The following is a 15,658-nucleotide window of genomic DNA, read 5'->3' on the forward strand; positions in this document are numbered from 1 at the left end:
CACAAGCAGCAGTGCACACCAGCTGGGTATTACACTGAGCAGCTAAGCAGGGAATCAGTAGGGCTGGTTCACACTTACTCTAGGGAAAATACAGGTGGTCTTTCTTTTTGTCAAGAAAGGAATGATCCCTGAAGCCCTTCAGAGACCTCCTTAAAATACAGCGGACTTATCAGAATCAGCAATTCCATCTGACTCACACAGCACATTACTATCATGGAGATAAAACCAATACGTCCACCTACTTCTCTCATTTTGAAAAAGGCCATTCCTGTGAGTAAAGAATCAGATCCTGCCTGATGCTGTGGTCCTATCCTTTCCAGTTCTAACTGTTCAGCCACTTCTTGTAATCCACCCTGAAAAAGAAAACATTTTCGTTAACTGCTGAAAAAAATTAAATCAGAAAACTGAACAGCTGTATGTGGGAAAATCTGTTACACAAGCCATATAACTTCAAGTATATTTTAACATTTGCACAATAGCTGAAACTGTTATTATACTAGATAAATATACATCTGTAGAATCCAACTTTCAGAATTCTAATGCTACTACTGATACCGTGTCAGTATTGCTTAAATGAAGCCATATCTGTGACGATCAAAACTACTACTCCTTCATATTCCAGCTTCTCCAGTAACCAGGATGTCATTACTTAACACAACAATTCCTTCAAGATGCTGAAAGACCTAGCAATGCTGAAGACCAAAACCAGGTGTTCCTGTACTACTTCTATTTGAATGAAAGTTTAAAAGGTAAAAAAAGTTCTTCTACAAACACAAGAATTCAAGTGCTTAGAAATGAGATGCCCATATGCTAAAGTATCTAGGCTTCCTTTAAAACAGACCTTTTTCTTTCACTTACCTTTGCACAATTAAGTTGAAGGTTTTCCGACTTCCCTTCAAAACTGAGAGTACCCTTAAGCATCTAGAACACTACAGGTAGTCCAGGAAAACGTTACATAGCAGGTATTTAGAAACCAGGTGGTAAAGTCAAAAGAGGAAGAAAGTGCCCACTCCATCTCTACAAGACGTTCTACCCCTCTTTAAAGTTTGTTTCATTAGCTGTGTAAGAGGATAGGGGAAAAAATATGCAAAAAAATCCATCCTCTTGCAACTAGTTTTCTAAGATAAAATCCAATCGTATAGCCAGCTTTTCTATTAGGGATGTATATTTAAGTCACATGTAATGAAGCCTACTTATTAAAAAAGTACATAAACATCTCTTATACAAAAAAGGAAACAATTTAAAACAATAATTGTCTGCTTTGAATGGTTGATACAAGTTTTAAAAGGACAGACTGTGAAGCTGTAGACATCGCTGCAAATCCATCTGCTCTTAAAACTTTTCCAGTTTCAAAGAGAATTTTCTTCCCAATAAGCTTATCTGAAAAACTATCCCCTTAACTGCAGGCTGACTAAACAAACCTTTTTAGTGCCCCTCAAAATGGTAATAACCGCTATGTGTGGAAGCAAACCCATCAGAATTTGGTTTGGTTTTACATAGATAACACAGATCAGTTGAAGGATAGACATGTCATACTGTAACTGCAATCTTTTAATGCTGTAAGCTACACTAAGTACATAATTTTGTACATAAATTCTTTTTTTTTTTAATCATTAAGCCATAAAGCTACTGGAAATAGACTAAAGCATATGCACATTCTTTAAGGTCTACAAAGATCAAAAAACCAAACACAAAATCCTTAGTGCTGCCATAAGTTTTGCAAGGCAGTGTTGCACAGAGGCAATGCTTTAAAAGAAAGACTGCGTAGTATCCAAGTACACCTTTCCTCACACTCTTAACCCGTTTCAAGTACAGGAAAGGAAGCAGTAAGAGGCAAAAGCATAACAGTCAAAGTTAAAATTCAAAGAGCAATAAAAATAAAGTCTGACCTGAAAATCAGATCAAACATTATGAAAATTCTCGTGACTTATGTCAACAGCTTTGGGCCTGGGTTTTTGTTTTGTTTAAAAAGCCTGGAAGCTTCAGTAACAAGATTCCCAAGTAACACCTACAAACCAAGATGCAAACTTCATACTGGTATGGCTAGTTTTATTCTAGCTTGAGAAGCAGGAATATAGATTACAGAATTTTAAGATAAGAATAAGTCTATACACTATACAGTTAAGCATTGAAGCTAGGTTGTTGTCTTAACTCTACGATGTTAAGGGTCTTTTCCAACCTAAATGATTCTGTGATTCTTTACGTGCTTGCATACAAGATTTGAGCACTGCAAGCATGCTCAGTTATTTAACTTACACTCAAAAAATATGCTGAGAGTTGGTGGGCAGGGGAAAAAAGTGCCTCTCAGAAACAAGCATGTTCTCCACTTTCTGACTCCAATAATGAGCTGTTAAGAATTAGCAAGAGCAGTTAGGCCCACACCCTTTCAAGGCACCATTTGTTGCTCCTAAACCCTCTACTTCCTCAAGCTGAGAATTAGCAGTGCCTCATCATCAGGTTCTGCTAGCTGTAAGACTATCTACCCTAGCTTCAAATAACTTTGAAGAAAAAACACCCAAGAATAAAAATCAGTTAATATTTACACAGCAGTTGCAAGCTCTGGAATGTAGATGTAGTAATTAAAAATTTTCAGTAACAGCAGCCTACAGAAGAATACTTTACAATAGTGCTTTTAATGGTATATATCTATTTGTAAATATACCAGACACCACTTTTGTGTAGAACTTCTTGGTCTATAACTGCAATAATTACAGAATAAAACCTGGCTGTCTGAAAATTAACAGGCTACTGAGATTCTCCTTCAGGCAAGATTTTTGCACTCCAGATAAGAACATTTTACTCTTGGAAGAGAAAGACAAATTCTTTCCAAATTTTCAGACCATTGGTCTTTAAAGAAAAAGGCCACAGAATGATTGATATAATCACATGACCATAGTCAACAGCAGATCCAGTTCAAACTCTTGAAGTTTCACAACACTAGCTACCAGAGTTCATTGTTCTGTACAACCCCTTATATGAAAAGCAAGTTTCCAACAAGGTCTATAAATCTACGTTACTTAAGAGTAACTATAAAAAGGTTTGCAATTGTCTACATAGAAAGATTTTTAGAAAACAAGCAAGAATTCAACCTATACTACATTAACATCTCAAGTTAACTCCCAATCTTCATGCCAGTAAAGTACGCTCATGTCCATTTGAGGTAGAGTAACATACTGTAAAAGTTCAGACCACTTAATTCCACAAAAAGAGCACCAGACCACTTCCCAATCCTCAAACATATTTCTCTTCTCAAGGCCAAACATCCTTTTTTTGGGGGGGGGGACACCTATAGCAGGTCAGTAACTTTCATATAAAAAGTAACTTAGACAAGTCAATAAAGGACTACTGCACAGCAGTTCAATTCACTGCAATTTAATAGAGAGAGAAAGTGACAGCCATTAGGAGACAGTGCATTTTTAGAATCACAACACTGAATGTTTAACAACTTGTTTCAGACAGCTGCTCTTAGTACAGTACAAGTCCACCATCACTCCATTGCCGGTAAATCTGGAGGGGCAGGGTACTCCACATCCCTTTCCCTCCTCTCATTACTAGTCTGCAGGTTAGGTGACAGAAGCAAGATTTACTGCAGGGAAGCTGACCTACAGCTCTGAAAAAAAAAGAATCACCCTTGTTCCTAAGGTTTACTGAAATAAGACCTATGAAGGTTGATCTTGTCTTCCGAAACAATTAATATCCCTAACCAGTGCAGGTTACACACAACTATGTCTTAAGTAAATGACAGGAAATACAATCCTCTCCTCCCCAAGCCCACTGGGAATGTCACCTCTGGAATGGTGACACGGAGCGTGATTCTGTCACCTTTCCTACATCACTACAGTTGGATTATACATTCTGTTACTTGGTAAGTGGGTCACCACCACAAAGACACTAGATGCTTTTCTCACTTCTGGTGAAGGAAAAGTGAGGGTTTTTTTTTTTGTTTGGGGTTCTCCCTCACCCCTTCTTTAAGACTCCTGAAGTTTACGAACATTTCATTTTTAGTTCTGGCTCCTGTGGAAAAAAAACGTTTCTAAGATGTTCTCTAACACTCAGCTATTTGCTCAGCTGATGATATCAGTAACTCCTAGATGAACACAGGCAGGTATACTTTTCGTACAAACTGGAAGCGAGGTCTCAATTTTCAACATTAACTTGATTAACAGAAGGATTTACACACCTTACTTCCCACACAAATAGGCTACTACTTAAAAGTGACACACTCTTATTATTAGTTTATCTCAGAAAGAAACAGGACTATAAACCCCACACAGATCACTAGTTGAGCACGACGAAGCAGCAAGACATTCTTTAGGTAGGAGTTGGTTGTACTAGTCAGTGTTCCTTTTTCCTGCAGGTTCTCATTAAGAAAGCCTAGAGAATCGAGTTATTTTCCATAAAAGCAGCAAGTCACTAACTGCTTCAGATAAGCGATGCACCTCATTCCAGCAGCAGTTCAGACTCTCACAGTTCTTTGACAAGTAAAGCTGTTAACAATCCTTGTAGCACCTTTCTTTCATTTTGCTGTCTTCCCCTTCACATGCTTAGTTCCAGTTTCCATTCATTTTCCAGTCCAATAAAGTATCCAAATTTTATGCCTGACAGCATAAGCCAATTAGTAACCCCACTGGCTTGACATGAGAGATTAGTTTCTAGTACTACATTTTTTTCTAGATGTCACATGTTGTCCCTGAATATATGCTGCTGTTTATCTTCCTTATGGGGTCATCTGAAATATTCTTCACTCCATTCCTCTTCCCAAGACGCTTCCACAGCATCATCGTTGCAATTACCTTTGCCAAGACGACTGCAGTCCTTTAGACTGCACAATGAGGAAATAAGAGTATATGAAACCCATCAATTCTTGTGGTTCAAGAAGTGAACAATCAATTCCAAACATGGGTTTATCATTTGTCAACAAAGACTGGGCACTATAAATACAGTATCAACATGTTATTTTTTAACTGGTATGCAGTTATAAAAATTGATGTGTGCTCCTGCCTGCCTCTATAATTAAATATAATATTAAAAGGTATTGACAAAGTTTGAGACAAGGCTGTTTAATGGGTACTATCAAAGCAAAATGAGAAAATAAAAATACAGAAGTATATTATTTTTACATGTATTATTTTAGCAGAAAGTATTCTCTCTTCAAAACCAAAATCTGTTCTGAGCTGTTAACAGATTACTTACCTTCAGATTTTTGCAACTCTTCATGAGATATTTTACATCATAGATGACAGGGAAAAACAATCGCAGTATCTCAAAGAAGTCCAGCTCTTCTTCAGGTAAATTAGAGTTTGTCAGGATTTTGATTAGATAGCCAAAGTCATATCCACTGCAAGTTAATAACAAAAGCAATATAAGCAAATAACTTAGAAGCATCCTTCTCACTTCCAACATCAAGACTTCATTAAACACCAACATGACATTTTGCTTAATTTCAGTGCAATTAAGACTGACTCTTACAAAGACTAAGCCTCAGTATAAATGACCCCATTGCAGCTTTCAGGGAAAAATATTTTAATTTAGTCTCAATGAGGTAAAGTAAAGAAACAAAAGAAGATCTGTCTAAAGGAACTCCTCCAAATCCTCAAACAAGGTAGTGCTGCTGGAGCTTCATCTGATAACAGGAACTTAAAACAGAAAGAGTCCTAGCTGGTTCGTTTCACACAGACCGGAGTTTCTCAATACAAACTGAATGAGATAGACACTTAGACAGTTCTTGAAATCCAAAGGATTCAAAAGTTTCCACAGCCAACACATGTTTATGCCTGGAGGCAAGTTTCACCCTCAACAATGAAGAGAGCAGATTGTTTTTCAACTTTCCCAATTAAACCAGCACACAGTTAGACAACTGAAAAAATCATTATTTTGTAGACTATTACTCCATTTAGAGGCAAGGACAGAGCGAGTCAGAAAATTTTTTGTGTACATATAAGTCAGCAGGAGGCAGCAAGGTAACTGAGCAGTACAGGTTTGGCAGAAAAAACAGAGGCATTATATATAGTGTGCGTGTAGTAGAAGAGTTTGGGAAGACTTCCATCTCAGTACCTTGACTGAAGAAAGAGGACATAGGAATGAGGTGCGGCAGTAAAAAGGGAAACCACGTACTTTTACAGAGAGTTATGAGAGGAAAAACAGTGTTTAAAGCATAGGAAAGAGATGTTGGGTATTAAGCAGGACTGAACACCACAACAAAAAGCACTGATCATTAGTTATCCCTAGCTTTCCCTAGGAAGGCAGAGATTACAAGCCTGATTATTCATGATCTAATCCGTTCTGATCCCTTGTACTTGCAGGATTGCTCATGCACATATGCATTGACTAGATGGGGGACTGGTAAGTTACCTTTTTTGTTATTAGGTTTTCATTGAACCAGGTGAGTTCCTAAATTTTTACTGACATGTAAATTTAAAAATGCCTGTACTAATGAAGATGAAAACATGCAGCAGGGCTGCTGAAGGCTGCATCAGTTTTGCTCTTAAGGAACCTTAGCATATAGCTGAGAGACAATTCAAATGAATGGGTGGCCACCACAGACTCCAAATTCCCAATTTAAGACTTCATGTTCGTTCCTGGTTACATGAGGATCATACTCAAAACAAAGAATTTTGCAACTTGGTCCAAATCTTGACCAAGATTTTTAACTGTAAGACAGCCAATACACGAAACGACAGTTCAGAGCACTGTGCTACTGATCCTGCGGATACTTTACACCCACAAAAATTAGTGAATTCTGATGCAGGCTCAAGGCTTTAGCTTGCACACTCAATGTGAAGAGAATTGCTTTTTATATCTTTTGTATATGATGGGGTTCCCTACATCATCTTTATCTTATGAATTTCTAGTCAGAGGGCAGAAAATCTTGAACGTACTGGGAGTGAATGGATTGTTTGCTGAAAGTCCATTAATACAAGGTACACAAAAGGTACAAATGACTGCAGCTCTCCTATGGGGGTTTCCAGTGCTCTAAACAGGAATTTCAAGTTGAATGAATCCTGCACTGCATCTGGTGCTTTGAAGCTGTGCTGGCTGCACTCCAATCTCCACAGCAGCAGCCACTGGCCAGGGAGCAAAGAAGCCCAAGATAAAGACAGATTTCAGCTGAGCCTTACAAAGTAAAAAACTGTAGTATACTTGGCAAAACAGTAGCTTGGAAGCTTAATTTTATTAGATCACCTATTGGGGGGGGGGGGGGGGGGGGGGGGGGGGAGGGTAGTGGGGGGGAAGCCTGTATCAGCATAAAACCCTCTATAGAAACAGAAAAGAAAAAAGCCACATTAGCAAAAAAGGCTGTTCAGGATTAAGGAGACATACTCCTCTAGAGATTAGAGAGCTTAACTCACTGAATTCCTGGCATCTGTCATGGAACAAATGCAACAGCCATATAAAAACTTTTAAAGTAAAGAAAACCGTATTTGTGCCCCTCTTCCTACAAATAAACACTGTGTTTTTAACTCCCCTCCTCTTCCCCCAAAAAATATGTACATGACTGAATTACTAGAAACCACATGCTCTCACACACTTCTAATTCCTATTAAGAAGGATGTAAGAAAACAAGACTTTTTTACTATTTGTATTGAGAGGGAGCAGGCTATCATTGATCTGCAATTTCAATGAAGAACCTTATTTTTATACCCTTCCCACCCACTCCTGCCCCATTGGAGAGTGTAGTAGGTTATTTAATTCTAAGATTCTCACAGAAAAAGAGAACAGGATATCTGAACAGTGGATTTAACAGGTATGATTACCCTTCCATGGCATGACAGCATTCAGTCAGATACCTGTTGTTGGATCCTAAGCACAGGTTATTTTTAGTCAGCTCAACCAAATGATCTCTCACATTCCTTAGGTTCCAGCTGCTTACACTTAGTCCCACTGTGCTTGTAACAATCATCACAAACTACACTTTACTAATCACAATGCAATATCAAGACATTTACATAATCTTTTAGAATACTTAGATACTGGAGCAATATGCTCCAGTCATTTAACCTTACAGAGACATAAGAACTGTCACTCCAATTAAAGACTTGTATATACATAGTTAAAATGTTTTTGAGTGGCCACTGCTGAATGCTAACAGAAGGGTTAAGAAAGTCCACAGTGAGCAATTATGTAATTACCTGATTAAAGAAGTTTTCTTCTAATCCTATAACAGGCAATTAGTGGTTGGTTTATACCCTACAGCACCCAGGCTTCCTTCCCTTAAAAAGCTTTCACCATTTCTAATATAATCACCTAAAGTTACTAAGTGCACCTAGCCACAATCCCTGGAGCTATACAGCAACATAAGCACTCTTACCCCCCTTTTTTTTTTTTTTTTTTTACTGAACATGGACAGCTGTAAGCAACAAAACCATGGAAAAGATCAAACATGCTTATATTTCCCTCATTATGCAGAAAGAATTCCAATAGCCAATTAACAGTGAACTCTACTCAAGCACCAACAGTCTCTGAAATAAATCAAAACCTGACAGGGCTGAGAAAGCTTTACTTCATTTTATAACCAGCTAATAGAAATGAGACAACAGATTAAACTTTAGTAAAATCAGTTAGATTAATCATAAATGATTATGGCAATGCAACAGTTCAGAACTTTCCAGCTTCCCCAAAACATCTGGGTAAGAGACATGTTTGCACAGAGCCTCCAAAGGTACATGGAAAAGGTTGCACACAGGTGGACACTCAAAGCTTCAGCAGATCAGTCAGCTGAATATCCACAAAAACAGCATTTGACCTGCTCTGTTTTATAGCTTGTTAGACTGCCAAGCACTCACGGCTCTCTTGACTGTGACAAGAATCAGAAATTCAGGGCTTCCCTCTCCTCTCTCACTGACTCAAATACATTTTAACACACAGAAAAGATTTGATGGAGTCGCTTACGAAGTTGCGGTATTGTCACAAGAACCAGTGACAGGGCAAATGTTTCTTCACTGCCTGGCAAAACTGCAGGTCCACACAGATTTACCAATAGGTCAGGATGCCAAGGCAGCTACATCAAATGCAGTGATAAAAAGTGCACACATTTGAGAAGCTAAGAGCTTAGAAATAAACTACATAAGATTTCAAGGAAATCAGAGACTAGGAAATGAAACTAAAGCAAAACAACCTCACACACTGAGAAAGGAAGTAGGAAGAGGGGAATTACTCCTAAGAAACTCATAAATTTTGAGGGTTAGTAGTAATTAAAGCATTTTAAGGAAACAGAAGCAATAGCAGAGTCAGCGATTATCAAGCACAGCTTTTTCAGTAGTCAAAAGAACTACTGCATGGACAGCCAACATCAAACAGGTTTTCAACTGAGCTGTCCTGCTGTTTAAGTTTCCACTGGTAGAACATAATCACAATCAACCTAAGATATATTTAGAAACAGCTGTTTACTGTTCTTTGTGGCACATTTTATGTGACCAATGCTCATTTATAGCTTCGTGCAATCTTAGCTGCCTCAGAACTTAACCCACTACTTCAGGATTTTGTGCTCAGGATAATATCAACATGCTCCATCAAGCAAAAAAGCCTTTAAACACTTTCCAACTTCAAGCACAGTTGTGGATAATCAGTGTTTGACAAACATTTGCTGGAACAGCTGTCTTAAGAGGATTTCTAAAGACATTTTCAGTGAAGTTCACAACAGAAACTCATTTTAGCACAGATGAAACTGGTCTTTAATAAAGCCACTCCAAAAACCCTTCATAAGCTGCACTAGTAGAAGTGGCATTATTGCACACAGTTTGCACTACACTTACCAGCATATTAGTCAGGAATCACACACAATCCATATAACTATGCTTTAAAAAGAACCCCTAGTGTAGAAATGGCTCAGGTATTCTTTTGCTAGGATAGCTTACACTGGGCCCTTGGAGTTATTAGACGATATTATCAAACCACTGTTTCGTAGCTGTAGCTGCTTCTACGCGGCAGCATCTGCTGATGTACCAGTTACATGCATAACATGCCTCCCCTCCCCTTCTTCTGAACCATCCAGGTTATTTTACTGTGGTCAAGCATAAATCACAAATATGCACGTAAAAGTCCATAACAGGTTTAAGAAGCTGAAAGAAACTTCACTAATTCAGCCTTTTGTAGTTATCTGGACAAAGTTCATGGCATTCTTGTGCCAGTACTTGCTCCCAAGGTGCTACCCTAGTAGCAAGATAGCAAGAGTAAGATTATTTTGGAGTCATATCGTGAGTCAAGACAGCTGCAAGTGGAGGATGTAGGCAGATTAGGTGACACACATACTGAAAGAGGATCTTCGTCCTCTTTTTTTTTTTTTTTTTTAAACTGTCTTTTCTTCCTGTCCTCCCCCACCTTCCTTTTGGAAAGCCAGTGCAACCCTTGCTTTCTACAAAGCAAGTCAAAATGATGAATTCTGCAACAAGCTGTTATATGCACCTTTCTACTACTGTTTTACACTCTTTGTTGAAGCAATCCTCATTTTTCAGTTGGTTAATAATGTAAGTACTTCTTTAATTACATGTGCCTTTCTCTCCTCCAACCTCTCCTCCAAGACTTAATACTTAAGGATGAAGAATTTGGGTTTTCTCTAATTCCATCATCTACATATTGCCACCCACCAATGTAGCACGTGCGATAAACAAGAATAAAGCTGCAAGGAAACTACTAGTCTCAGCTAAAACATCTGCTCTACCTTTGTTGACTTGTTTAGCAGCCAGCATTTAAGATATCAACTTGAGGGCATTACACAGCAATAAGCCTTTACAGCCACCGTTGCTTGCAAAAAGTGCAAATTATCTCTGGCATGTAGTTGACTATACAATTACTAGTGCATAAGTTTCATATTGTTAAATCTTATTAACACCAGAACATCTTTTGTATCTTCACAGATTCATAGATATTTAGCATTTGCATTTCTATTTCTACTTGGAAGATGAGTTCCTGTGACTGAATACATAGTAAAATATATTCATTAGTGCAGCTAGAATTAAGGCTTATCAGGGCTCTCTCTCGTAGCTGAGTAATTTTCAGCTGCTCAGATTACCAAGGAGATTTAAAACAAATCTAAAAGTGTTTTATAAAACTCTTCACTGATAATGCTGTGGTCTCTCCCACAGGACAAACAATATTTGCTCAAGCATTGCTTACGAATAGTTTGCTTTTATCATTGTTGCTATTATTACTTGCATGTGTGATATTGAAAGATAAAATGCCACCTGCTGGCTTATGAGTTTCATGTCTTTCTGATTTACAGTTTTCTGGTTACAGTGTAAACACCAAAAATAAAACACCAGTACCACCTTGTACACTCTATTCTTCTAATACAGAATGGTGCTATAGGTATTACTGCAGAAATAGTTTTCCAAGTCTTACCTACCAAGGTATGTGCTGATATATGCTATCAGACGCATATCACATCAGATGTGAAGTCCAAACTCTAGAATTCAATAATGAAAATCAAAAACTCAAATACTTAAGATGCAGAATTTACCTATGAAAGGAAAGCCACTTGACTCCTTCACACAGTACAACTCCTGATGTCATAAGCAGTTCTGCAAAGTATTGCGTCTCAATTCCTTCTTCCTCATGCTTTTTAAACTGGATACCAGATGTTGTCAAGAGTTCAATAGAGTCCTGGGCATACATATCTTCTCTAAAAACAGGGGAAAAGCAAATTTTCAAAATCTACAAACCTCAGTGATTATAAACTTGGTAACATTTCTTTTTTACTATTCATTCCACAGACTTGATTAGTATAGAGCAAAAACAACGTGACTTTGTTCTGTGTTAATTACAATTTTTCATTGCTTTTTTAAATCTTCACTAGATTTCATCATTCCCAGCACCTCCATTCTTGCCTCCTTCATAAAAACCTAGTTCCTGCTCCTCTTCTGATTAACCAGAACTCCCCTTTTCCAATCTACAAAGTGAACATATTAATACAGATACTTTACCGAATAAGATCCATTACTTAAACTATGACAAATTAAATATAATATTTGAAGCACTAATATCTATTACATTATAGAACTAAGAACAGTAGACTCCAGATCCCAGTGCTGTTATTAGTTCTGTAGATAATATTTTCTGCACATTTCTTGTGATTTAAGCTTACGTAAATGTTAGACGCATGCTCACCAAAACTTCCTACTCACTACAACTGGAAACTGTGTACTTGCTCCATCTAGTCAATCCTTAAAATTCAGGTAACCTAACATCTTCTTTCTAAATTACCAACTTCAACTTTTCTTAACTAGCCATATTTTGGACATAAAATTTAACAGGAGAGAAAAAACTTGTTCTATGCCTTGTTTGACATCCTCTTACCCCTGTGCTTATTCCCTTTACCACTAACGTTTTTGTGAACTCTTAAATATTTTTGTGATTAAATGGATGGGTTTTTTTTTCCCCTAAAGTTTAATCTTCATCATCATAACACAGACATAGAATGGTTAACTGAAAAAAATTCAAATGCAGCTCTATTTAGAAGATGATATTCTTATTACTGTCCACAACACACTATTCTACAAAGTCTCTTCAGTATATAGTTTTAAATTTAAAAAAAAACAAACCAAAACAGAAAAAAAAAAACAGACAAGACAATATATCAAACTTGACTATCAGATTTAGTCATAGACTTATATTCCTTATTCCTAATAGCAACTCATCATTCATCAGAACATAGAGATACATTCTCAAGATGCGTTGTATCTTTTTGCCTCCCTCCCACACAGTTGCTCATTAATTCTCCAGCTTTAAGGCACCAGCTTCCCAACAGCTGTCCATTTCCATAACACATTAAAGAACCCATCCAAAACAAACACATCTATTTTACAAAAAGAAGTTTTCATTCTAGTTTGTTGCTCTGCACTCCTCAGGTGGATAGTTGGTTTAGAGAACTATTTATTCTCTTTAAAAGAACATTGTAACAAGACATGGCTGGAACCACACATACACACAAAAAAAATCACCTTCTAGGAACAGCCAACAGCTGTTCTGCTTTAGGAGCAGAACATTTGGCACAGTGCCACTTCCCAAAAGCAAGTTCATAAACAGATAAAAATAAGTCATTTCTCCACCTCTGTAAAAAAAAATACTCGTGTTTCATGCAACACTTACCTAGCTCAGCTTTTTGAATAAAGTACCCCCAGTGAACTATTAACAAAGTCAGTTAAGTGACTACCTAGTCATGATGCCTTACTAAGCTGTCTTATCTATGCAAGATCTGGCACAAATGGATGGAAAACTACTTTTGTTTTCAGTTGCTTGACATTAAATAGACCTTTGAAGCTCAGAAAATGAGTAAAACAAAGCAGTCTCTTCTTCCGAGACCACCGTTTGGAAGTTAACAACTCATTCCTTTTCCTTTTCTGCCATACTTAGCAGGATTAGTATATTCTTCTGTGAAGAAAATGGATAACTTCCATCCAGCACTTACATGGCCAAGTATGTTTAGAGATACCAAAATATCAACTCTGCACTTCCTTTCCTTTCAAGACCTGCTTCAAACAGAACTAAAAAGAGCATGTCATTCCTCAGACCAAACTGATTTGTGACAGGCCACAGCACTACTTGTTTAGAAAAGCAGAAAGATTAAGAGAGGCAGCAGCATTTTTTTCTTTGTAAGAACACTGATTACTTTGAAAACAATCTTTTTACCTCCAGAAAAAAAGGTCTGTTCTCTAAACCTCCTTTGTAGGCTGCAGTTTTAACTCACGTATATCAAGCTGTCCAGTTACCAGCTTGTAACACAACTGACAAGACAACCCCAAGCCTTCAAGACATTTAAGTTTGATAAGTGTTTACTCTGATACTCAGTTGAGGCCATATGAGAACCAATCAGACCAATTATGTTTACTTCAGGAAAAGATTTAGAATACTAGTAACCTTGTCAACTACGTGCTAAGGATATAATTAGAACTCCACAGAAGAGTCTCATCTCACTGGAAAAGTTAGGTTCATATTTAAAGGTTTATCACTGATAAAAATTACATTCTGAAATAAAGCTCAGAATATGTTTCGAACAGATAATAAAAATCTGCTTGCTTTTTAACCAACACTTTACACAAGATAATCCAGAACAAAAATCTCCACAGGAATTATGCTGCAGAATCAATAATCTCTTTCAACCTATTATAAAATTAAAATACCATGGCTTAATAGAATAAGCTGCTTTGAAAACACAAGAAAAGCCACTGCAGTATTAAAAAGTTGACACTATTTTACCTAGAATATTACCTAGAGCTTGTTGTGAGCATTTTAACAAGAATATCATCATTTTAAAGAGGATAGAGCATACTTGCTTTAGAACTTGCTAAGACTTGTCACACTTCTTCAGTCACTTTGCTAGCTTTACTTTTTCTTCATGTTTGTATTTTCCATTAAAAATACGCAAAGAAACAACATAAGACTTCTATAACACTAGTAAGAGGTAAACTAAGCTTTGGTAGAAGCACTTCGAAATGCTATATATGAAAACGCAGAGCTAACTCTTGCACTAAGTATAAATGCATCTTTTTTAACACCTTTGTTGGAATTGCTTAGCATCTTTGATCAAATTACCAACAGTAAGACAGACTGCACAGAAATGAGGGAAGAAAGCACATGCTTGGCTGACAAACGTTTTTCTCACAAAGAATCTATGGTATTCCATCATACAGATAAAAAGAGCTGTTACAGCTTTCACAACCTATAATACATTTTCAGTATCAGCAAGTCAGAAACATTCAACATTCAGTAGTAGAGATATTTAACACTTACGTTAAATTAAATTTAAAATTAAATTGCCAAGTTGAAGTTCCTGGAGGGTATTCTCCTTGCTCATTCATAAATGTCAGTCCTAGTTGAATTATTTTCAGCAAGTCTACATTGCAGCGTAATAACTGGTACTGATAGTCTGCATTGCTTCTGAATTCTCCGATAGGCCTTGCAACCACTCCTGGAAATTCTGTATCCTGTAAGAACATAATTAAAACTTCAACAAAATACTGCCATAAAATTTTACGTTGTTCATTTGTCAGAAAACATATTTCAATCATCTAACCATTTCATAGCTGAAGAGTACCGTGTGTAAATTTAGCTTTTAAGAGGATAATACATTAGGATCCTTATGTTCGTACCCCGTTAATTCAATGTTAAGACTCCATTATTCTTTCAATGAAAATGGATGAACAAGTTTATAGCTTTAATTTACTAACACCAAATAAAGTCATCATGTTTTTGCAGTCATTTGCTAGACAAACATCAAATATTCACTCACCATAGCTACATAGTTATACTTCCGTATAACTTGACGAATTTTCTTCATCTCTTCATCCAAGTTACAAGCCCAAACTTCACAGATTCTTTGGCTATGGTCTACGGTAGCTGCTGGCATAGTGGGGGGCTTTAGAGACCACACATCAAAAGTTACACTTGACTGAGGATCAGTTTCATAAAGAGGACTTTATTTGGGTTTTTAACCTAAAAGCCAAAGAAAGGAAAGTATCAAGTGTAAGTTTTTATTCTTCACTTATCTAAAAAGAATGTTTAAACATCAGCATCAAGTTTATTCTTCATAATTTCATAAAAGAAACACAACATAGCCACCAAAACCACGTGTATTTCAGCTACGTGAGTTTAGATTACTACCCAAAACTATTCAAAACTAAAACCCCATGATTCTGTTAGTAACTGTCTTGCACAAAGCCAGGGA

At 37.0% G+C, this 15,658-nt stretch overlaps 1 protein-coding gene across 1 annotated transcript in view; it reads right to left on the reverse strand.

Moving 5' to 3' along the window:
• The window catches only part of CNOT7 (CCR4-NOT transcription complex, subunit 7), a 19,544-nt gene extending 4,115 nt beyond the window's left edge, over positions 1-15,429 (reverse strand). Inside the window, exons 1-5 of the mRNA XM_010294130.1 lie at positions 15,224-15,429; positions 14,725-14,918; positions 11,456-11,617; positions 5,194-5,338; positions 243-353 (exon numbers count right to left, since the gene is read on the reverse strand). Coding sequence (XP_010292432.1) covers positions 243-353; positions 5,194-5,338; positions 11,456-11,617; positions 14,725-14,918; positions 15,224-15,340 — 729 coding nt within the window. The 5' untranslated portion in view covers positions 15,341-15,429. The remainder of the gene's footprint in view (positions 1-242; positions 354-5,193; positions 5,339-11,455; positions 11,618-14,724; positions 14,919-15,223) is intronic.
• Positions 15,430-15,658: the final 229 nt, after the last annotated feature.

Source organism: Phaethon lepturus, unplaced genomic scaffold, assembly GCF_000687285.1.
Source record: "Phaethon lepturus isolate BGI_N335 unplaced genomic scaffold, ASM68728v1 scaffold31329, whole genome shotgun sequence".
Lineage (NCBI taxonomy): Eukaryota > Metazoa > Chordata > Aves > Phaethontiformes > Phaethontidae > Phaethon > Phaethon lepturus.